At 43.4% G+C, this 25513-nt stretch overlaps 2 protein-coding genes across 2 annotated transcripts; one reads left to right on the forward strand and one right to left on the reverse strand.

The window, feature by feature from the left end:
• Positions 1-803: 803 nt before the first annotated feature.
• Positions 804-17717, forward strand: LOC139535776 (NUAK family SNF1-like kinase 2). Its single transcript, XM_071335560.1, has 6 exons — positions 804-1223; positions 11817-11937; positions 12340-12491; positions 13863-13928; positions 14205-14457; positions 14592-17717. The coding sequence occupies exons 1-6, from the start codon at positions 981-983 to the stop codon at positions 15650-15652; spliced, it is 1896 nt and encodes a 631-aa protein (XP_071191661.1). The 5' UTR covers positions 804-980; the 3' UTR covers positions 15653-17717.
• Positions 17288-24049, reverse strand: ccnd3 (cyclin D3). The gene is made up of 5 exons (XM_071335561.1): positions 23428-24049; positions 20241-20456; positions 19823-19982; positions 18909-19051; positions 17288-18619 (listed from the first exon to the last, which is right to left on the reverse strand). Exons 1-5 carry the CDS (start codon positions 23665-23667, stop codon positions 18458-18460), a joined length of 921 nt encoding a protein of 306 aa, XP_071191662.1. The 5' UTR covers positions 23668-24049; the 3' UTR covers positions 17288-18457.
• Between the last annotated feature and the right edge of the window lie 1464 nt (positions 24050-25513).

Consider the following 25513-nt stretch of genomic DNA (forward strand, 5'->3'; position numbering starts at 1 on the left):
ATGGGAAAATCGTTTTGAACGGTCATCCCACTCGGAATTCCAAGTCGGAAACCTGGTCATCTTTCTACAGCTCCGACTTTCCGACCTGAAGCTCACTTGTTTTTTCGAGTTCCCAGTTCAAAACAATTGGGAACTCGGAAAAATACGAGGTCAAATCATGACGTCAGTGATCTTCAGGTCGGAAAGTCGGAGCTCTAAAAATATGCCGGGTTCAAAACAACTCGGAACTGGGAATTCGGAAATCTCTGACTTCCGACTTCAGTGTATTCAAAACAACTGGGAACTCTGAAAAATACGAGGTCAAATCATGACGTCAGTGATCTTCAGGCATAGACTGAGGCCCGAGTTCTCGAGTTGGAATTCCGAGTTGGATGACCGTTCAAATAGATTTTTCCCAGTCGGAGCTCGTTTTTTCTGAGTTCCCAGTTGTCTTGAATGCACTGAAGTCGGAAGTCTGATAATTCCGAGTTCTCAGTTCCCAGGTGTTTTGAACATATTACCCGAACTCCGCCCACAATGATGCCTTGTTCAAGACAACTGGGAACTCGGAAATCTCCGACTTCAGTGTGTTCAAGACAAATGGGAACTCAGACAAAAATGTGCACCCGAGATGGGGAAATTTGTTTGTACGGTCATTCAACTTGAAATTACAAGTTGACAACTTGAGCTCTGACGTTCCGACCTGAAGATCACCGAAGTCATAACTTGACCTCGGTTATTTCCGAGTTCCCAGTTGTCTGGAAAGCACCATGAAGCTCACACGTCTCCTGGTAAAAACAACAGCAAATGGGCAACGATGCCTGTTTATTGGATATTCAAATAGGAGGAGTGGTCACCTTCATCGACTTCATGAAACCAACTCAGAAGACAAGGCCACCTGAGGAAGAATATATACAACACAATACATGTTTTAAATGTGTTATATTTGTATAGTCTAGTCATTCAACTGTAGGAGAAATAAAAAGTGATTGCAATCTATAATGGATCCTAACGATTTCAACAGTGGTGGGCGATCGTCAACTTTATCCGACAATAGACAACAGTTACCTGGTCATGGCCACTCGCTTGTTAGAAAATCGGTCTCCGAGGCATCCGTGAAAAGGCAAGCGGTGAAGAGACATCATCATAAACACAATCTGAAGCATCGGTATGAATTTCTTGAAACCCTTGGAAAAGGGACTTACGGAAAAGTGAAGAAAGCAATTGAGAGATCCGGTAGAATGGTACGTTTTTTAATGCTTATTCTCATTTTCAAATGTGTAATGAGTAGCCTTTTTAAATATTTCATGATTTGTCATTACAATTTCATAAAATATTTAAGTTTTAGGCCTTTAATTCATCTTTTGGCCTACTTTGTTGGTTTAATTATGTAGACTGTTGTATTATTTGTACATTATACCTATAGCCTACATTCTGTGATAAACTACAAAACCAAAAGTATGTGGACACCTGCTCCTCGAAAATCTCATTACAAAATCATAGGCATTAAAATGGAGTTGGTCTACCCTTTGCTGATATAATATTCTCGACTCTTCTGGGAAGGCTTTCCACTAGATGTTGGAACATTGCTGCAGGGACTTGCTTCCTTTCAGCTTCAAGAGCATTTGTGAGGTCGGGCACTGATGTTGGGCGAGTAGGCCTGGCTTGCAGTCAGCGTTCCAATTCATCCCAAGGTGTTCGATGGGGTTGAGGTCAGGGCTCTGTGCAGGCCAGTCAAGTTCTTCCACACCGATCTCGACAAACCATTTCTTTATGGACCTCGCTTTGTGCATGGGGGGCATTGTCATGCTGAAACAAGAAAAGGCCTTCCCCAAACTGTTGCCACAAAGTTGGAAGCACTGAATCTTCTAGAATGTCATTGTATGCTGTAGCGTTAAGATTTCCCTTTACTGGAACTAAGGGGCCTAGCCAGAACTATGAAAAACAGCCCCAGAGCATTATTCCTTCTGCACCAAACTTTACAGTTGGCACTATGCATTGGGGCAGGTAGCGTTCTCCTGGCGTCCACCAAACCAAGGTATGTCCGTCGGGCTGCCAGATGGTGAAGCGTGATTCATCACTCCAGAGAACGCTTTTCCACTGCTCCAGAGTCCAATGGCGGCAAGCTTTACATCACTCTAGCCGACGCTTGACATTGTTCATGGTGATCTTAGGCTTGTGTGCGGCTGCTCGGCCATGGAAACTAATTTCATGAAGCTCCAGACTAACAGTTCTTGTGCTGACGTTGCTTCAAGAGGCAGTTTCGAACTTGGTAGTGAGTGTTGCAACTGAGGACAGACAATTTTTACGCAATACACTCTTCAGCACTCGGAGGTCCCGTTCTGTGAGCTTGTGTGGCCTATCACTTCGCAGTTGAGCCGTTATTGCTCCTTGACATTTCCACTTCACAATAACATCACTTACAGTTGACCAGGGCAGAAATTTTACAAACTGACTTGTTAGAAAGGTGGCATCCTATGACGGTGCCATGTTGAAAGTCACTGAGCTCTTCAGGAAGGCCATTTTACTGCCAATGTTTGTCTATGGAAATTGTATGGCTGTGTGCTCGATTTTATACACCTGTCAGCAACTGGTGTGGCTGAAATCGCAGAATCCACTAATTTAAAGGGATGTCCACATACTTCTGTGTATATAGTGTATCTGATGCCATGTCAGACAATTGTTGTTGTACAGAGGAGACTGAAGCAAGCACACGTAATTGTGTATGTTCTGTCATGACTCACTCAAACTACAATGACACACAACAATGCCACACTGTGAGTGGTTCACCAGGAGCTTGAATAGACTTTCCTTTAAAAACAAAAACAGGTATTTCCATTAGCACACCCATATCTCCTTTACACTGTAGAAACTCCTAAAGGTGGGTGATCGCCTGCTGGTATTTATAGGCCTGGGTTATTTTACCCATACCATTTAGCTGTGTGCAGCCTGCATTAGAAAGAGAAACATGTTTTGATGAGACTTTTTAACCTGCTATTCTACAACATCAGCAATGGATTCATTCTGTGATCTTTTCCACACTGTGACCTACCCTTGTTTGGTTGGATCTACTAAGACTAAACATGTCCAGGCTATTGAGCACCCAACATGTCAGAACAAAGAGGCACCAAACTGGCCTGTAGCCTATTCTGCAATGCCTGCCTGGCAGTGAATAGCTCTGTGGGCAGACAGTTGGCAATTTGACACTGGTATCAGAGGTTTCTGGGAAGGCATGCCACTTTCTATTTACCCTCAGTTTTGGAATGTGTTGAGTAAAGATTTAGGCAAATGTATGTTTGAGTAAGAGTTCAATGGTTAAGACAACAGGACATGCTCTGGGATGGTTCAGTACAGTCCAATAAACCTCCCACATATCCAGACCATAACAATGTATGTGCACTTCTTATCTGTCCTAAAGAACATCTCCAAACAGTCTGAGCTCGTTGTATTCATTCACCTCTTGGGTACGTTGTATACAAGAAGGAGTTACAATGACCGACTACTTGGCAATAGATGCCAATGACTATGAATGACCTTAATTCAGTACTGACAATTGAGAGCCATACTGGAAAAACACATTGTTATTGTAGTTTCAAACAGGGCATTAAAAGTGTAGTTCTCATCTAATCAAGCACAAGACTGAAATGTGCGTAACAACATGTTCCTGTGTCCAGGGCAACCGACCTCCAAATACAATTTAGTGATCCATCAAAATCATCTTTAGCCCTGACTGGGGCAGTTGCATACATTTAATGCAGGGGATGGGTGGATAACAACCACTCCCTTGTAGGTTACTAACATATGTGGGTTCGCAAAGTGGAAGTCGATGTCCCAAAATCTCAACACTTTTCAAGTCCCACATAATCCTGTCCTCATGGTATTTATTATGTGTAAAATGTGACACAGAGGTGTCATCTGTAACCCAGAATTGTCCTTGGAAAGGACACTGGAGTTTTGGTGTCTTCTGATGGGGTGGTAGTTGGTCATCCTAAAACGGCTCTCTAATCTAGGCCTACCTCCCAGGTATGGAGGAGGGACAGCTGGGTAAATTCCCACCTGGCTGAGGTGCATTCCTGTCCTGTAGCCTAGGGGCAAAAAGAGAGGGGGATGGGAGAATGAGGTAAAAAAAAAAATACATTTACTTGTGATTATTCACAATTTGTTTGCTGACAAACATCAAACATTCAGTATGTAATTTGTATGTTCAAAACAAATAATATATTTGTCAGTATTAACCTCAGTGAACAGTTGCAGCAGTTTTGTAGCCAAAACTAGGCAACATTGGGTCATAACACGATGCCTCTATGGTGTAACCTTGGACTTCTGTCATATTGATCAGCAGGAGGGGGGTTAGAGAGAGTGGGAGAAAGGAGGGCAATTGTTATTTGTTAGCTAAAGAAAGTAAATTTATTTGTCACAGGGAGATTAATGGACCCCAACCCTGCATCCTGACCAGTAACGGTGATGTTAAACATCAACATTATACTATTCATCATTTACCATTAGGGAAGCAGGAAACCCAATTCGTAGGAAAGAACACAAGAGGGGGTTTTATTTTGGGGTTTCCTTTGATGTGGTTGCGTCATAGTAATGGATTGTTCCATAAGGAAATAGATATATTTCCATTTAGGGCAATTCCACGGTAGCAGACAGATGCTCACACCCTTCTTGACAGTGGACATGCACAAGCACAAAGATACAGTATATTACTCATTATATTTTGAGATAGAAGCAGGGAGAAAACAACAGTTGAACATTTTATGCTGACCTTCAAAACATGCATGTGCTGAGGTGTCTAAAAATAAGTTTGGTTTGTTTGTCCATGAAAGTCCATGCTAAATCAGCTAGGGTTGGGCCCTTTCCAAGCAGTGTGCTGTTAAAGGTTGGGCTGGTTACTGTGGGGAAACATCCTGAGAAAATTGAAGAAAGTGATGATTGGAATTCCCCTCCCAAAACTTCTGTATAGACTTGGAAGATAAAGTGTTGTGTCTGCATACCTGGCTGGGGTGGCTGTATCATCACACACGGCTTGTTCCACCAAAGGAAGAAGCAGTTCTCTCTGCTCCATCTTCCTATATCTTCCAGTCTAATGGCACAGAGATGTATAACTCAATGCTGGGAGTGACCTTTAAAACAATGGAGGGCATCATTTTAAACTACAGGCTCTATGTACAGCATTCTGTGTTCTGCTGCTCCTATCCCTTCGTGAAATCCTGTATGTTTCATATTACATAATCAAAGGAGCTTCATCTTTAGGCTAGCCTCCCACAGAGCGTGGGCATCAAACATCACAGTGTGTGTAGGTGTGGGGGGCTCCCGAGTGGTGCAGCGGTCTAAGGCACTGCATCTCAGTGCTAGAAGCATCACTACAGACTCTGGTTCGATTCCAGGCTGTATCACAACCGGCTGTGATTGGGATTCCCATAGGGTGGGGCACAATAACCCAGACAACGCTGGGCCAAGAGTTTGGCCGGGGTAGGCCGTCATTGTAAATAAGAATTTGTTCTTAACTGACTTGCATAGTTAGATAAATAAATAAAATTGGTCCTCGCCACAGTGTTTTACAGGGCCAGTATTTGGTGGCTATACTCCACCTGTATTGAGGAATAACACACTAACATGACGTTAACACTGGCTCAGTGTGACTTGAGCATTAGTTTGGCCATGAATCCAGTCAACAGACACAACAACCGAAGGATTCATCCTGAGATAAGTAACATTGATAGGAGAAGACGTATCCAGACTATGACTCATAGGAAGAGGCCGTGAGTGTGAAGGTCTTGTCTGGTATTCCTCCTCCTGTCACCGAGTGTTTCTGTGGTCTTTATTAGGGTGAATGTGAAGGGCTGAAGAAGACCACATTCTCTAACCATCGGCTGCCCCTCATAACCCCCTCTTCTCTCCTTTGATATACTTTTACGCACTCTGGGTCGATGTGGAATCCCATACATCTAGACAAGCCTGCATCACATAGGCTAAGACACATGCACACTCCTTCATGTACACATGGATAGAGTGCAATCTATTATACATACAACAATATAAAAGGCATATAGGTAAACATTAGCACCAATCACAGATAGCATCTCAACACGCATGTTTCACACAGGCCACCATATACACACAGATATGCTGACATTTAGTTACACCCCTGCATGTTTACATGCAGTCACACCCTGATGCATGTGTGCATTTAAACTCTGTCACTTCTATTCAAATGATCTAATTCTGGGGGCCTCACTGACGTCATACGAGACAATGCATTTTATCACAGCAGCCAGTACACTGTCCCTCCTTCTACTGCCCTGTCACAGTAGCACTATGGTGTTTTCAGTTAACACTTTCAGCCCAATAATCCTCAGGCTATGGAAGGGTAAAGCTAAACTAAGTTTCTGATTGCTCCTTTCATTTGGATAAGTTGTTTCTAATCTACATGTTGCCTAACCTCTTCCCCAGGCTACGTGTTGCCTAACACTCTTGGCTAGGTTTTTAAAAAACAAACAATTACTCACTTAGTTTTAGTTTGGTATTATATTTGTGAACTCGGCAAAGAAAGAAACGTCCCTATTTCAGGACACTTTTTTCAAAGATAATTCGTAAAAATCCAAATAACTTCACAGATCTTCTTGTAAAGGGTTTAAACACTGTTTCCCATGCTTGTTCAATGAACCATAAACAATTAATAAACATGCACCTGTCGTTAAGACACTAACAGCTTACAGACGGTAGGCAATTAAGGTCACAGTTATGAAAAGTTAGGACACTAAAGATGCCTTTCTACTGACTCTGAAAAACACCAAAAGAAAGATGCCCAGGGTCCCTGCTCATCTGCGTGAACGTACCTTATGCATGCTGCAAGGAGGCATGAGGACTGCAGATGTGGCCAGGGCAATAAATTGCAATATCCGTACTGTGAGACGCCTAAGACGGCTCTACAGGACGGACAGCCGATTGTCCTCGCAGTGGCAGACCACGTAAAACAACACCTGCACAGGATCGGTACAGCCGAACATCACACCTGCAGGACAGGTACAGGATGGCAACAATAACTGCCCGAGTTACACCAGGAATGCACAATCCCTCCATCAGTGCTCAGACTGTCCGCAATAGGCTGAGAGAGGCTGGACTGAGGGCCTGTTGTAAGGCAGGTCCTCACCAGACATCACCGGCAACAACGTCGCCTATGGGCACAAAGCCACCGTCGCTGGACCAGACAGGACTGGCAAAAAGTGCTCTTCACTGACAAGTTGTGGTTATGTCTCACCAGGGGTGATGGTCGGATTCATGTTTATCGTCGAAGGAATGAGCGTTACACCGAGGCCTGTACTCTGGAGCGGGATCGATTTTGGAGGTGGAGGGTTCATCATGGTCTAGGGCGGTGTGTCACAGCATCATTGGCCTGAGCTTGTTGTCATTGCAGGCAATCTTAACACTGTGTGTTACAGGGAAGACATCCTCCTCCCCTCATGTGGTACCCTTCCTGCAGGCTCATCCTCTTTTCTCTGTATATATCAATGATTTCGCTCTTGTTGCGGGTGATTCTCTACGCAGACGACACCATTCTGTATACTTCTGGCCATTTGGACACTGTGTTAACAAACCTCCAAACGAGCCTCAATGCCATACAACACTCCTTCCGTGGACTCCAACTGCTCTTAAATGCTAGTAAAACAAAATGCATGCTCTTCAACCGATCGCTGCCCGCACCCGCCCGCCTAGCATCACTACTCTGGACTGTTCTGACTTAGAATATAACTATAAATACCTAGGTGTCTGGTTAGACTGTAAACTCTCCTTCCAGACTCACATTAAGCATCTCCAATCCAGAATTAAATCTAGAATCGGCTTCCCATTTCGCAACAAAGCCTCCTTCAGTCATGCCGCCAAACATACCCTCGTAAAACTGACTGTCCTACCGATCCTTGACTTCGGCAATGTCATTTACAAAATAACCCCCAACACTCTCTACTCAGCAAATTGGATGCAGTCTATCACAGTGCCATCCGTTTTGTCACCAAAGCCCCATATACTACCCACCATTGTGACCTGTATGCTCTCGTTGGCTGGTCCTCGCTACATATTTGTCGCCAAACCCACTGGCTCCAGGTCATCTATAAGTCTTTGCTAGGTAACACTCCGCCTTATCCTCAGCTCACTGGTCACCATAGCAACACTCACCCATAGGACGCGCTCCAGCAGGTATATTTCACTGGTCATCCCCAAAGCCAACACAACCTTTGGCCGCCTTTTCCTTACAGTTCTCTGCTGCCAATGACTGGAACGAATTGCAATAATCACTAAAGCTGGAGACTTCCAACTCCCTCACTAACTTCAAGCATCGGCTGTCAGAGCAATTTACCGATCGCTGCAGCTGTACACAGCCCATATGTAAATAGCCCATCCAACCAACTACCTACCTCATCCCCATATTTGTTTTTGTTTTACTGCTCTTTTGCACACCAGCATTTTAACTTGCACATCCTCATCTCCACATACAGTTGAAGTCAGAAGTTTACATACACCTTAGCCAAATACATTTAAACTCAGTTTTTCACAATTCCCTGACATTTTAATCCTAGTAAAAAGCACCTATCTTAGGTCAGTTTGGATCACCAATTTATTTTAAGAATGTGAAACGTCAGAATAACAGTAGAGAATGATTTATTTCAGCTTTTATTTTTATTTTTTCATCACATTCCCAGTGGGTCAGAAGTTTACATGCACTCAATTAGTATTTGGTAGCATTGCCTTTTAAATTGTTTAACTTGGGTCAAACATTTTGGGTAGCCATCCACAAGCTTCCCACAATAAGTTGGTTGAATTTTGGCCCATTCCTCCTGACAGAGCTGATGTAACGGAGTCAGGTTTGTAGGCCTCCTTGCTCGCACACGGTTTTTCAGTTCTGCCCACAAATTGTCTATAGGATTGAAGTCAGGGCTTTGTGATGGCCACTCTAATACCTTGACTTTGTTGTCCTTAAGCCATTTTGCCACAACTTTGGAAGTATGCTTGGGGTCATTGTCCATTTGGAAGACCCATTTGCGACCAAGCTTGAACTTCCTGACTGATGTCTTGAGATGTTGCTTCAATATATCCACATAATTTTCCTGCCTCATGATGCCATCTATTTTGTGAAGTGCACCAGTCCCTCCTGCAGCAAAGCACCCCCACAGCATGATGTTGCCACCCCCGTGCTTCACGGTTGTGATGGTGTTCTTCGGCTTGCAAGCCTCCCCCTTTTCCCTCCAAACATAACGATGGTCATTACGGCCAAACAGTTCTATATTTGTTTCATCAGACCAGAGGACATTAATCCAAAAAGTACGATATTTGTCCCCATGTGCAGTTGCAAACCGTAGTATGGCTTTTTTATGGCGGTTTTGGAGCAGTGGCTTCTTCCTTGCTGAGCGGCCTTTCAGGTTATGTCGATATAGAACTCATTTTACTGTGAAGTTAGGCCTTGAAATACATCCACAGGTACACCTCCAATTGACTCAAAGGATGTCAATTAGCCTATCAGAAGCTTCTAAAGCCAGGACATCCTTTTCTGGAATTTTCCAAGCTGTTTAAAGGCACAGTCAACTTAGTGTATGTGAACTTTTGACCCACTGGAATTGTGATACAGTGAAATAATCTGTCTGCAAACAATTGTTGGAAAAATTACTTGTGTCATGCACAAAGTAGATGTCCTGACCGGCTTGCCAAAACTATAGTTTGTTAACAAGAAATGTTTTGAGTGGTTGAAAAACAAGTTTTATTGACTCCAATCTAAGTGTATATAAACTTCCACTGTATATCACTCGTGTAAATTGCTAAATTGTAATTACTTCGCCACTTTTGGCCTATTTATTGCCTTACTTCATTTGCACATTGTATACTGATTTTTCTATTGTGTTATTGACTGTACGTTTGTTTATCCCATGTGTAACTGTGTTCTTTTTGTCGCTTTGCTTTGCTTTATCTTGGCCAGGTCACAGTTGTAAATGAGAACTTGTTCTCAACTGGCCTACCTGGTTAAATAAAGGTGAAAAAAAATAAAAATACATGACCCTCCAGCATGACAATGCCACCAGCCATACTGCTTGTTCTGTGCGTGATTTCCTGCAAGACAGGAATGTCAGTGTTCTGCCATGGCCAGCGAAGAGCCCGGATCTCAATCCCATTGAGCATGTCTGGGACCTGTTGGATCGGAGGGTGAGGGCTAGGGCCATTCCCCTCAGATGTCCACGAACTTGCAGGTGCCTTGGAGGAAGAGTGGGGTAACATCTCACAGCAAGAACTGGCAAATCTGGTGCAGTCCATGAGGAGGAGATGCACTGCAGTACTTAATGCAGCTGGTGGCCACACCAGATACTGACTTACTTTTGATTTTGACCCCCCCTTTTTGTTCAGGGACACATTATTCCATTTCTGTTAGTCACGTGTCTGTGGAACTTGTTCATTTTACGTCTCAGTTGTTGAATCTTGTTATGTTCATACAAATATTTACACAAGTTTGCTGAAAATAAGCGCGGTTGACAGTGAGAGGACGTTTCTTTTTTTGCTGAGTTTATCTTTTACCAGATCTAATTCTCCTACATTCCTTTCACATTTCCACAAACTTAAGTGTTTCCTTTCAAATGGTACCAAAAAAATGCATATCCTTGCTTCAGGGCCTGAGCTACAGGCAGTTAGATTTGGGTACGTAATTTTAGGCGTACCCAAATAATATATATTTTTTTAAAGGGGCCGATCCTGAAGAGGTTTTAAATCTTCCTGGCAAGGCCCATTTGCTACCATTGTATGGATTTTAACGTCTACTTGATTAACTGTCTTACATTGTGCTGTTTGGTTTCTGTGACATTCCCTTGGCAGGACTTGCTACAATATTTGGTATATTGACTGTCTTTAAGAATAAACTGATTCATGTTTAACCTGTCAGTGATGGTGGATGCTTTATATCAGGCGTGTCAAACTCATTCCATGGAGGGCCTAGTGCAGGGATCATCAACTAGATTTAGACGTGACGGATGATATTGTTATGTACTTTTTTGGGGAGCGAATGGTCGGGGTAATAAGTCCCTGTTCTGATGCACGACACAACCCTAAGACATGGTATATTGGCCATATACCACAAACCCCTGAGGTGCCTGACTACTTTTATAAGTGGGTTACCAATGTAATTAGAGCAATAAAAATAAATGTTTTGTCATATCCGTGGTATACGGTCTGATATACCATGGCGATCAGACAATCAGCATTCAGGGCTCTAACCACCCATTTATTTTAATTTTTTTATTACAAATCATTTGTAGATTGCAAATTGACTGCAAGAAGCCCAAACACATATTTGACTAAAACATAATCATTTCAAATCTTGCTTACATTTGTATACGATCATGTGTCTCTGTTATTTGTGGGAATACTTGAACAGATTTCTGAGAGAAAAAAAATGTACAGCCTTTTATGTCCAGCAATAATACAAAAATACAATTTTGCTCAGAAAACTTGGGAAATTTAAAGTTTTTTTCCTTTCAACTAAGACCTAGACAACCAGGTGAGGGGAGTTCTTTACTAATCAGTGATCTTAATATTCTTAATTCCATTCTTTAACTTTTGAGTTTATTGTTCGATATTACTGCACTGTTGGAGCTAGGAGTAAAAGCATTTTGCTACACCCGCAATAACATCTGCTAAATATGTGTATGCGACCAATAAAATGTGGGAGGAGCGAAACCCCGCAGACACTCCGCCCTCTGTGGAATGAGTTTGACTTGTGCATTATATGATCATATTACATTGAAAATGACATGCAATTTAAAGTAAACACAGTTTGTTCTAATGCATACCTTTCTCAGGTTGCCATTAAGTCCATCAGAAAGGAGAAGATCCAGGATGAGCAGGACCTAGTGCACATTCGCAGAGAGATTGAGATCATGTCCTCACTCAATCACCCCTACATCATCACCATATATGAAGGTACATACGTCTGTGTCTCAAATCCCAATGAGGGATTTTTTTATTTAATTTGCCCTTTATTTAGACAGGGAAGTCACATTGAGACCCAGGTTGCGGTCAGCCCTGTTGATTTTACAATAGTCACGCACAGATACAGTAGTAAAACTTCTCGGGAACAAAACAATAAGATGTGATGAAACGTGACACCTGAATAAGATGTTTCACACTGAACTTTGTGGAGCAGAGTCTGGTCACGGAAGACTTTGTTTGACATTAATTTGTTCTTGGTTACATAACCCGCTGCAGTGCCATACGAGCTTCCCAATTCCCCATCACCACTGATGTGTTTTCCCTGTAACAACCCATCCCGCCTACGTTGCCATGTACCTTTGTTTGACTGTTTTCCTGTGTGTGGCCTCGCAGTGTTCGAGAACAAGGACAAGATTGTGATTGTGATGGAGTATGCTAGCCGAGGTGACCTTTACGACTACATCTCTGAAAAGCAGAGGATCTCAGAACGCGAGGCCAGACACTTCTTCAGACAAATCGTGTCAGCTGTACACTACTGCCACAGGGTAAGGCATTGCATCTCTATTAGTCTGTCTTGACAGAGTATGAGATTTGGTTCTGAGATTAGCCTACATCTCTGTACACTTGTTTCGTATTTACCAATAGAGTGGTCTCGTATAATTACAGCCATTTTGTTTTTCTTAAATCAGCCGAAACAAAGAACAGACCACTGTTAAATCTCCATCAGTGTCCACAACATGCTGTACCTCATGGGCATATTTGTGACTGGGCACACAGGGACAGGAAGTAGGCAGGGAACCCCACTAGCCTGCCCACTCATCAGCCTAGAGTGCTGGCAAAGCCACCCTGGCAGTTACATAATGGGCATCATTCACCGTCGGCCAGCTCTGTAGGGTGAAATGAACCGTTAGGTTTATGGAGAGCCAGCATCAGGGCTAAAGGCCATTCGTCTCAACACAATCACACACATACACATCCTCTCTCCGTCTCTCTCTCTCTAATGAGGATGCGAGGGAACAGACGGGCTCTGTGAACACACACATGCACACACACATCTACTCGTTACTCCCCCAAGGCCCATAGTAGTGTTGCAAACAATCACTGTGTCTAGCGTACTTGGTGTAATAGTATACTGTTTTTCTGTAAATTACAGTAAGAACCACTTAGGCCTGTTCTCTGTGACGTAGGGTGAGTTTAGTACCATATAAAACCGACCTGAGTTGACAAAGTGAAGGAAATGGGCCGGTAAAGGCTCTCTCTCTCTCTCTCTCTGCTACCCAGCTGTCTATTATGTTTGTCTTTTGTCAGACATGTCAATATTTGAGGTACTTTATTGCTGTTTGAGCTGTATGAAATTGCTCTTAGGCTGGTTGTTTAGTGGTAGGATATTGTTGGTCCAATAAAATGTGGTCCCTCATTAAGTCAACTATTTTGTATTATCAATTTGATGTACAGTACATTTAGAAACAAATGTAAATCAATAAGTAGTATGTTCTGAACCCTTTTACAGTTACTAAAAGCATTATTATATGTTCACTGGCTCTTGTATGTTTTCTTTACCTCAATGCAACATCAAATGGAAATTCCACATTGTTAAAATTTTAGCACATTTTTGAGTGATTATAACAGGAGTTGCAAGACAAATAGTTTGACCTGCATTTCTTGAAGTTGAACTAAATGTAAGCTCTTGCTCCACGCCTGTCAGAGGCATGCCCCCCTGTAGAGTGGAGGACAATGGAGCATAGCTGACATTCCAGAACAATCTTCTGTTGGAACAACCTCTGTTCTGACCCAAATGTTGAGGGCTTCACTTTCTTTTTTTTAACACATTGTGGGCAAATAGCAAAGACTCAAATCAGCCATCTTATGTGTCAACATGAAGACCTTAATAGTTTGTATCTTCTTCCATCACACAGAATGGGATAGTACATCGGGACTTGAAGCTGGAGAACATTTTACTAGATGGAAAGGGCAATATTAAGGTATGGACAAAGGGCTACTGTGTCTCAGCACTTGTGACAATCTACAATCTTTATAATTTGCGCACCTGATGCATTCACACGTAGGCCACTCTCATACCTGCACAGTATCACACTGCAGTGTTGCTTGAAGAATTTACACATGAACAACTCTCACATATTGGTGGAAAACGATTCCCGCCATCCACTCCAATTCGGTTCTCTCTACTTTCACTTGTTTGTAGTTCATTGAATAGTGATTGTATCTAATGGCAAACTTTTATTTGATTGTTGTTCCAGATTGCTGACTTTGGGCTGTCCAACCTGTACCGTGGTGATGAGTACCTACAGACATTTTGTGGCAGCCCTCTGTATGCTTCTCCAGAGATTGTTAACGGGCGGCCGTACAAAGGGCCCGAGGTGGACACCTGGTCGCTGGGCGTTCTGCTTTACACCCTGGTCCATGGGGCCATGCCCTTCGATGGGCAAAACTACAAGAACCTGGTCCAGCAGATTAGCACTGGAAACTACCGCAAACCCACCAACCCTTCAGGTGAGAGTATAGCCTCTCCTAACTGGGATGTAGTTCTGCCATGTAGTGGTGTGTGTTTTAGTTATTTCTTATTGTAGCCCAGCAGAGCTGTATCAGTTGTAAATACTGGTTTATGTTCTTCCTCCCTGTCTCAGATGCCTGTGGGCTGATTCGCTGGATGCTAATGGTGAATCCTGAGCGCAGAGCTACGATAGAGGAGATTGCTGGACACTGGTGGCTCAGCTGGGGTTACCAGAAACCCCTACTGGCCGAGAGTGAGAATGCGACATTGCTACAACCAAGTGAAAAGACCACTGCATCCACACAGCAGCCTGGAGGCCTTGCCAGCATTGCCAGTTGGCTGCGTCGAAACTCCCGGCCCTTACTGGAGAACAGCTCCAAGGTGCGCTGTCTGCTGCGGTCCCACGGGAGCGGTGGAGGGGATGTGGTGCGTCAGCGGTCCCTACGGAGGTCACGCAAGGAGAACAACGTGTCCCAGACCATGAATGATGGGGCCACCGCTCGGCCCTCCAAGGGCATACTGAAGAGACGAGGTAGCCTGAAGCAGAAGGCCCTCAGCGAGGCTACAACCCCAGTGATGGAGGAACCAGTGAGGGACTATGAACTCTCCACCCCGGCCCAGCCCCCGCCTGTTGCATCACTGCCCCGCAAAGGCATCTTGAAGAAACCAGCCGAGCGAGAGTCTGGCTACTACTCTTCCTCCCCAGACAGCAGTGACTCTGCCCAGACACCCCAGGCCCAGCTCTGCCCCTCAGCACCGCCCCACCGAAAGGGCATCCTGAAGCGCCACGGCAAGTTCTCTTCAGGCCTACTGCAGGAGTTTGGGTCTCTGGACCAGCTGGCGACCTCCCTGCCAAGGGGGGGCACGAGAGCACGACCCAGCGGGGCAATCAGCGAGGACAGCATCCTCTCCTCAGAGTCCTTTGACCAGCTGGATCTGCCTGACCGCGTGGGGCCAGCGGCACCCAGCGAACGCCCAGCCAAGGGCACCATGAGGGGCTGCGTGTCCGCTGACAACCTCCTGGACATCCGAGAAGAGGGGCTTGGGCAAGACCTGCTGAGGCAGAGAGGACCCTGGGACATGGCCTGTTACCAGTCTGGGGTGGCTGACAGCGCATTCTCCATTACAGACTGTGAGAACGTGACAGAAGCCTACAAGCATGCCATGGTGATTGGAGGAGCTGCAGCCAGCTGAGGACCAGCAAGTGTCCCAGGACAGTATAATACAGCATTCTCAAAGGACTGAGGCAGTTGTTTAAAGTTGGCTGATAGCTGAACACATTTGTGGTAATGTGTGACTTGATAGCCAAAGTGGTATAGGAGAAGTGAGAAGCTACAGTAGCCACTCGGGATGTGACATTGTTTTGATGCAGTACTATAAGAAATTTACCAAAAACAGATTCTAGCAAAGGGAGAAAGAATCTAGGCTCATATCAGATTTATTGCTAGTTTAGACAAACATTGTAAAATAAATGCCTTTCAATTAGTTAACTCGATCAGAGGTTTGAGAGATTCCCATTTTTTTTGTTTTCTTTGCCAGGGATATCCAGACTTTTCAATAGAATAATTTTTTTCAGGGACTAAATGTTTGGTCAGAAAAACTGAATAGACACAGTGTTTTTCAAAAATATTGGTAGCTGTTAATTGTTACATTTTGTCTGGACCAAGTTCCAATTGGCTTTGGGGGGTTTTCAATGTTGACTTTTGGATTTTGATTTAAAAATGTAGCATTTTTGTTCAGGGTTTGAGGGAATTGAGAGTTTTTAATACCAAAGCTAAAATGTGAAAACATGTAGAGCACTATTTTTTTCTGTTCAATCACCATGTTAATAAGACAGATTCATCTGGAGCTGCAGAGTCTACTACTGATTGTTATGGTTCAACTTTTAGAACTGGAATTTATTTACACCTGGAAAGATGACTCACAATAATAAGTAAAGGTAATAATGACATCCATTAAAGGGGCAATCTGCAGTTGGTACATCCATTATTAAACATTTAAATTAATGACGAATATAACTCATCAGCTTAGTTCAACTGTCGTACCCCATCAGAACCCAAAATATGAGCTTGTTATACTCCTTTGTTTTAAACAATGTAAACTAAAACTAATCTTGAAATCATGGATGGTCAGTCCCTTTATACATAGCTCTGTACATTTTGAGTGGTTACATTTCTCCAGCCCCACCCCTCAGCTGTTTACCGGGTTACCGCTTTATTGTTCAAACTGCAGATTGCCCCTTTAAGCCCTGAGGCACACTAGCAAGAACTTGTAGAACCTGCTACTATTCTATTCAGCCTAAGTTTACTCGGTGTACAGTGCATTTCAGATGAAAAGGGGGGTTTACAGTAAATGTTAAGAACCTCAGTCTTTTGGCGGGTTAAGTATTGTAGCAGTATTCCAGCTGTTCTCTGGAATTAAACCATGATCTTTAGCATGTGTGGTAACTAGTTAATGTGTAACTTCCCCAGACAGTGAACTGAAGAACTAGTTCAGACCGATACATGTGACATTTTTATGAGTTAATTAATTTACAAGGACGGGTCTAAAGGTGCGTTTCGGTTTCCTAGTAACAGCATGTGGCCAAAGACTGGTATTTGTGACTTTGATGTGCCCTCTGGGCATTTCATGATTATGACTAGGATTGATTCAATTTATTCTGTTTTAACACCTTAACATGATTAATACTATGAAAAACTGTGCCTAGGAGCTGCTCAGACTATTGAAACCTGATATAATGTTTATCAGGGTTCTCTTGAATGTTTAACAAACTGCACACAAAGCTTCGCACAAGGGGCTACAAGTTGCTGTTCAATGACTGGAATGTGGTGATTTCTTATTGTTGGTTTTTAATAGGTTGCTTTTATATTTAACACTGTAGGGATAAAGGGAAATAGAACTCTTGGTTTTAGTAGTATACAAGAGCGGTCAACAAAGGAGGTTAAAACACAAAGATATTCACACTTTGATGCTCAAACAGATTCAGGTGATTACTTTTTCCCCCCTCAGTATTATACAGGAACTACAAAATGTTCATACAGTTCCATTAAGTGACCTATCAATTGTTAGCCAACTCATGTCAACACAACCATAAAAATATGTTGCCATGTTAATAGATACAGGTAAATCTAAGCAATTATGTTTTTCATGAGTGGGACATGATCCATGTTTGCCAAAGTGCCCGGCTTATCTGTTGTCAGCTTGTGCTCTGATCTGACTTGGCCCAGTGAATCATTAAAAAAAATTGAAATTAACTATACCCATATGAATGATTCCTTTTTTGTCTTTGACCTCATTTGGAACATTTATGGTAGTTGTGGCTTTACTATTGATTTAGTAGGCTGATTATGGTAGAACGCTGATACCAGGAAACAATGCATGGCATTGCTTGTGCTTATTGAACTCTGCTGGCATTAGCCAAGATATAGAGGTGTATTGTGACTGTTCGCAAGATGAGAGAGATGTCAGAAGGGTTACTAAATACAACTCCATGAAAAGCAGCATTTTTTAAATAATAATTCATAATGTATTCTCAGCAAACTCACACAGTGCAAACATTGAAATGGAAATTCTGTAATACTTCTGGCAATATCACAAATAGCATGTTTTAAGTTAAAAAGATACCCCTCTGTGGTAACTTCAGAGAGCAGTGAGAAACTGTGTTCCCTGAAGCTAGCGACAGTAACTTAAGTTTTAAAACGTCCTTAAAAAAAACTTAGCAACAGCATAGCAACGACAAAGAACTCAAACACACTGTAAAATGTAATGTAAACAGAAAAAAACCTTTGGATATCAAGATCTCCACAATTCATCATGTGTGAACACAGTAATGCTTATAAGACATGTTTTTTCTTATCACATACATTCTTTGTTTTAGTGACTGCCAAAAATAGTCTTACAGGGTAGTTAAGACACCTGCCTCATTATGGTCACAACGGTATAAATAAGCTCGTCATTGTTAAGAGAGCAGTTAAAGTGATTGTCTGCTTGGTGTCATCTCTAGCCCAGTGGTGACAGGTGTACGTCCTGGATGTCAGTGGGGGTGTAGCTGACCTCTGGGCCGGGTGTAGCTGAATGGCAAGCCCCCGGTGCCTGGGGGCAGGGGGGCAGGCTGAGCTCCAGCACACCCTCCAACTGGTCAGAGCAGCAGCAGAGAGACTCCTGTTTGGGGACAGAGCAGTAAAGAAAGAGTTTAAGAATAGTGAAATGAAAAGCTGAAACATCAAATTCCAGAGTCCTCACGAACCAAGTCCCAGAGCAAACAATGACATTTGTACTATTAGTTTCAAAACCAGTTTGCTTGCTTCCTTGAATAAAGGAGGCCTTTTTTCTGCACCTTGTAGAGTAGGAGGAGCCAGAAAAACAAGAAAAATACAGGCATTTGCTTGAAGAGGAAGCAGACAAGGTTAAAAGAAGGAGCAGCAGGTTTCTAGTTAAATATTCGCCTCACCAAATCAATGGCCAAGATGTTGGCTAGCAACTGCATAAGTGAATCATTGGATAGAGCTCCTTCCAGGAGCTTCAGTCTGCGAATGGCAGCGCCCACACTGGCACAGGCAATAGTGGAAGGCAGGAACACAGAGAACTTAAACTCTAAAAGCAGGGAGATAAACGAGAGATCAGCGAAAATGTAATACATATAGGTTTGACAAGTCTGTTATACTAATCTGCTTAGATGACAGAGCAAGTGTCAGACCCACTTTGTGGACAAGGAACATAATACCAGGTGTGCAACAGAAAACAATTTCTTAACAATTGTGAGTTAGTGGTTTGGAGCAGACATCATTGATCGCTGAGGCAGGATGTCATAGGAGTAGAGGAATGCTGCCATTATAGACCCGCCCTGACAGACAGACAATAGGAAGTGCTTAAAGACGAGACAATTAATGAATCTCAGGCAATCCTTTCACCCATACCTCATAGAATAGGTTTCAAAGTCCGGAATGGGCCAAATCCAGATACAATAAAACAGCCTATTCAAAATGACCATGACTGTATCCCAGTGACTGGTTGCCTCGGGCAACCTCGTGGGAGATTTGTGGGAAATCAGGCAGTTGAATGGACGGGCATGGGTCTTTCACACCGCACAATACAGGATTACACAAACTCACCCCCACCCCCAAATGAACCGCTGACACATCGTAATGTTATGGCTGCTGTGTGCCCTTTGTTTGCCTCACACAGAGCCACTTGATTTCTTGAAACACAAGCTATTATCATCATTAATCAAAGAAGTGCCACGCACATAGAATAACAAAGTGATGTTCGTTTTTCTATGATACTTGACTTGTAGGCCTAAATGTTTCTGCATTGCTAGAAGCAACAGTCACACATCGCCATGAGTTACCCAATGCCTGCCTCTACCTGTGGCTGCCAGTGCAATGTAGGAGTGGACATGCCTGCGCAAGGCATGGAGGTTGTGAGGGATTATGGGTATGCCATGAAGAATTTGCTCCAGGAAGTCAGAGGGTAACACAGAAGCCAGGTCCCACTCTAACCCTGCCACCACCAAAAGTTCCCACTGCTGCAAAACAGACACACACACAATACATTAAATCCAGCATAAGCTCCAACTGCTGCATAACATAAATACATATGTAGGCTATTACAATAACATAAAATAGGCTCCCACTGACTGAAAAGCAGAACAGAGAACTGAAAGTGCATTCAACCTGCTATTACGAAGTAATAACACTTATTGATGAGCTCATCAAATTTATCAGCCATTTTATTATACTTATGGCGAAAGCATATGGAACTTGTAAACAAATCTTGTGTTTACCAGGAGCTCTGACACTGTAATGGCATTGTCAGTGTAGATGCAGAGCTTGCTGGCACTCAGGGGTACTGTCTCACGCAGTTTTGAGGCCAGGAACATGCAAACAGCACCTAAAAGCTGCAGGTTGGACCTTTGAACAGGGAAGCAACTCATGTAACGGTCCAGATAGTGGATGGCCAAAGGAAACACCTCTTCCTCACACTTCTGCTCCTCGCAAACCTGTTGGAAGAAAGAAGTTTGTTAATCAATGATAAGGACTTTACTGGTTTCATGGATATATTTGTTTCTATACACATGCATGTTTTCTTGTAGTTTTCTTGTACTCCTGTCCTCCAATGTCTCTCTCGTTTGGTGATAGTATTTTACAGGGGTGCAACTGTGGTTTTAGAAGTGGGGGGGGGACATCATTATTTTTGATTTTTTTATCCAGTCAGATACACTCTCCAAACAGCCTATCAGACCACGCAGAATTGTCCGCATGGTCCTAAAGCACACCGTTGCCTTGTTTTGTATCACATTGCAATGATAAAACGGGGGGGACAAAAATGCACGCTCCCGCGCTCAGGTCTGTTCAACGCTGGTCCGACCAATCTGATTCCACGCTTCAAGACTGCTTCGATCACGTGGATTGGGATATGTTCCGCATTGCGTCCAACAACAACATTGACGAATACGCTGATTCGGTGAGCGAGTTCATTAGAAAGTGCATTGACGATGTCGTACCCACAGCAACAATTAAAACATTCCCAAACCAGAAACCGTGGATTGATGGCAGCATTCACGTGAAACTGAAAGCGCGAACCACTGCTTTTAACCAGGGCAAGGTGACCGGAAACATGACCGAATACAAACAGTATAGCTATTCCCTCCGCAAGGCAATCAAACAAGCTAAGTGCCAGTATAGAGACAAAGTAGAGTCGCAATTCAACAGCTCAGACACAAGAGGTATGTGGCAGGGTCTACAGTCAATCACGGATTACAAAAAGAAAACCAGCCCCATCGCGGACCAGGATGTCTTGCTCCCAGAAAGACTAAATAACTTTTTTGCTCGCTTTGAGGACAATACAGTGCCACTGACACGGCCCGCTACCAAAACCTACGGGCTCTCCTTCACTGCAGCCGAGGTGAGTAAAACATTTAAACGTGTTAACCCTCGCAAGGCTGCAGGCCCAGACGGCATTCCCAGCCGCGTCCTCAGAGCATGCGCAGACCAGCTGGCTGGTGTGTTTAAGGACATATTCAATCAATCCTTATCCCAGTCTGCTGTTCCCACATGCGTCAAGAGGGCCACCATTGTTCCTGTTCCCAAGAAAGCTAAGGTAAATGAGCTAAACGACTACCGCCCCGTAGCACTCACTTCCGTCATCATGAAGTGCTTTGAGAGACTAGTCAAGGACCATATCACCTCCACCCTACCTGACACCCTAGACCCACTCCAATTTGCTTACCGACCCAATAGGTCCACAGACGACGCAATCGCAACCACACTGCACACTGCCCTAACCCATCTGGACAAGAGGAATACCTATGTGAGAATGCTGTTCATCGACTACAGCTCAGCATTTAACACCATAGTACCCTCCAAACTCGTCATCATGCTCGAGACCCTGGGTCTCGACCCCGCCCTGTGCAACTGGGTCCTGGACTTCCTGACGGGTCGCCCCCAGGTGGTGAGGGTAGGTAACAACATCTCCACCCCGCTGATCCTCAACACTGGGGCCCCACAAGGGTGCGTTCTGAGCCCCCTCCTGTACTCCCTGTTCACCCACGACTGCGTGGCCATGCACGCCTCCAACTCAATCATCAAGTTTGCGGACGACACTACAGTGGTAGGCTTGATTACCAACAACGACGAGACGGCCTACAGGGAGGAGGTGAAGGCCCTCGGAGTGTGGTGTCAGGAAAATAACCTCACACTCAACGTCAACAAAACAAAGGAGATGATTGTGGACTTCAGGAAACAGCAGAGGGAGCACCCCCCTATCCACATCGACGGGACAGTAGTGGAGAAGGTGGAAAGTTTTAAGTTCCTCGGTGTACACATCACGGACAAACTGAATTGCTCCACCCACACAGACAGTGTTGTGAAGAAGGCGCAGCAGCGCCTCTTCAACCTCAGGAGGCTGAAGAAATTCGGCTTGTCACCAAAAGCACTCACAAACTTCTACAGATGCACAATCGAGAGCATCCTGTCGGGCTGTATCAACGCCTGGTACGGCAACTGCTCCGCCCACAACCGTAAGGCTCTCCAGAGGGTAGTGAGGTCTGCACAACGCATCACCGGGGGCAAACTACCTGCCCTCAAGGACATCTACACCACCCGATGTCACAGGAAGGCCATAAAGATCATCAAGGACAACAACCATTCGTGCCACTGCCTGTTCACCCCGCTATCATCCAGAAGGCGAGGTCAGTACAGGTCCATCAAAGCAGGGACCGAGAGACTGAAAAACAGCTTCTATCTCAAGGCCATCAGACTGTTCAACAGCCACCACTAACATTTAGTGGCCGCTGCCAACATACTGACTCAACTCCAGCCACTTTAATAATGGGAATTGATGTAAATTATATAAAAATTTATCACTAGCCACTTTAAACAATACCACTTAATATAATGTTTACATACCCTACATTACTCATCTCATATGTATAGACTGTACACTATACCATCTACTGCATCTTGCCTATGCCGTTCTGTACCATCACTCATTCATATATCTGTATGTACATATTCTTTATCCCTTTACACTTGTGTGTATAAGGTAGTAGTTGTGGAATTGTTAGGTTAGATTACTTGTTGGTTATTACTGCATTGTCGGAACTAGAAGCACAAGCATTTCGCTACACTCGCATTACCATCTGCTAACCATGTGTATGTGACAAATAAAATTTGATTTGATTTAAAATGCAATTTCAGAATGTGGGGGCGACATGTCCCCCGTTCCCAGTGAAAGTTGCGCCCCTGGTATTTTACCCAATCAGTCCAAGCGAGTCCCTCTTACTTTCAGGTGCACTGCAGGCTGATGAGTGCATTAGCTACATAAGAAAGCAAACTGAGACAATTAACGTTAATATAGGATGACGGTGGTCAATTAAAGAATTACATCCGATATGACAGCAGAATCCTATCAAAATCAACACTAACCGTGACCGGAATGTCATTCACTTTGGATATTTTGTCATACATTACCTGTAGCATCCATACTGCCAATATTCTCCGCATATATGGCTGAATGTCTGTCTGAATCGTGCCGAAGTATGATGGTGAGGCCCGACTGGTCTTTTCCAGTGACAGAAGGTTCTGCAATGCTCGATGGTCCCGTGTCAGGGTCGGGTCAGAGCTGGCCCGAAGAGCAGCGGAATTCATATATTCGGTGGTGCTTTCTGAGGCGGCTTGGAATCGTCCATCCTCGTGACACAACAACTCCATTAGAGGGTTGTTGGACAACTTTAGTAGGGTCTCCCTCAGTTAGCTAGCTTAGCTAACAAACTCAATACGTTAATTGGCGTTAGCGAAGTTTTCTACCTCTGCCTCCCTCTCAGCTACTATAGCTAGCTAACAAAGCAGAAATGTTCTGGATTTTCTGAAAATTCTGAATGTCCTTTGTCGTCAAATAGTAGGTCGGGTCCCTTTCCTCTCATTCACATGACTTTAATTCGCTAATGTTATATATGTGAAATCTAACGTGTAGAAGCGAGAGGCAGCTAAGAGTTCTAGCTTGATGCGAAACGCTATACCATCGCGCCCCCTAGCAACATGGGAATTTCAAACGCAGCTCGAGCTGTCACACCTTGGAGTCATCTGGTAGGCCAGGCCAGAGTACCAGTCAGGGGGGGAAATTCTGGCCTTTTTTGTGGATGGTAGCAATACAACAAGAAGTTAAGACATCTTACTTCAAAAAATAAATATAAAATATTTTTAAAAACATGTCAAAATGTTTATTTTTACAGTAACAGTCAGTCCAAGGCCATTGTGACAGGCATGGCGGTTTCCAGATCACGGGACCGAGTTCTGCAGCTCCCGACGGATCTCTGCAGAAATCTGGGGTGTGTCTGCAATTTAAGCAGCTCCAGCAGAGCATCCTTCTGTTCGGAGGCCAGGTCGGCCTTGTAGTGTTGCGCCATGGTGAGCAGACTTTAGTGCCACTGCACAGAAAGGACACGCATCTCACTGTGTCAAATGCTTTATAAAAATCTAAAAATAATATGAAGCTATCCTCAGTTATTAGGTCTGAGTAGTCAAGTATGTCTAATACTAGTCTGACATTCTTAGAAATAGAGAGCATCAGTTTCTCTTCCACTCCCTTGAGAGACTTGGCTTTGGGGATTTTTTCTGTAAGGCTATTAAGACTCTATGCAAATAGTAACAGCTCTATCAAATTGAAATATGGCACCTCACCTAGATTTGAGTTAAAGAGAGGAATTGGGCAAGGTTGTCCTATCTCTCCGTACCTCTTTTTATTAATCACCCAACTTCTTGCAAATTCTTTAAATAATAGTCCTGCACAAGGTATTTCCATAGCTGGTAAAGAAATTATTATAAGCCAGCTGGCTGATGATACTACACTTTTTCTGAAAGACGCTAACCAAATTCCCATATCGATCAATGTGATACAATCCTTTTCCAAAGTGTCTGGTCTATATCTTAACATTAATAAATGTGAACTCATGGCTGTCAAAGATTGTGTGACACCTTCATATTATGGTATTCCAGTAAAAGAAGAACTTACATATTTAGGCATAACCATTAAAGGATCAGAAGTCTAGAGGCTTACTAAATTTTAACCCTCTTATTAAAAAACCCCAGAAGAAGCTAAAGCAATGGCTACAGAGGGACTTATCTTTAAAAGGAAGAGTCCTAATAACCAAGGCTGAAGGTATCTCTAGACTAATATATGGCGCTCTATCTTTATATCTTGACAGTAAAATAAGCAAGGAGATAGACCAGATGCCAGATAGACCATTTCAACTTTCTTTGGAGAAACCGTACCCATTACATTAGGAAAACTGTTGTAATGAACACTTATGAGAATGGTGGACTGAATTTTCTGGACTTTACTACTTTAAATAATACTTTTAAGATCAATTGGATAAAACAATTCCTAAGAAGACCCACTTCTATCTGGAATTTTATTCCTCATCATGTCTTCTCTACTTTTGGTGGCCTTAACTTCATGTTGTTTTGCAATTATAATATTGACAAAGTTCCAGTGAAACTTTCTGTTTTTCATCGGCAGGTTTTCTTGTCATGGTCCTTAATTTATAAACACATTTTT

This window comes from Salvelinus alpinus, chromosome 12 (genome assembly GCF_045679555.1).
Source record: "Salvelinus alpinus chromosome 12, SLU_Salpinus.1, whole genome shotgun sequence".
In the NCBI taxonomy this organism is placed as follows: domain Eukaryota; kingdom Metazoa; phylum Chordata; class Actinopteri; order Salmoniformes; family Salmonidae; genus Salvelinus; species Salvelinus alpinus.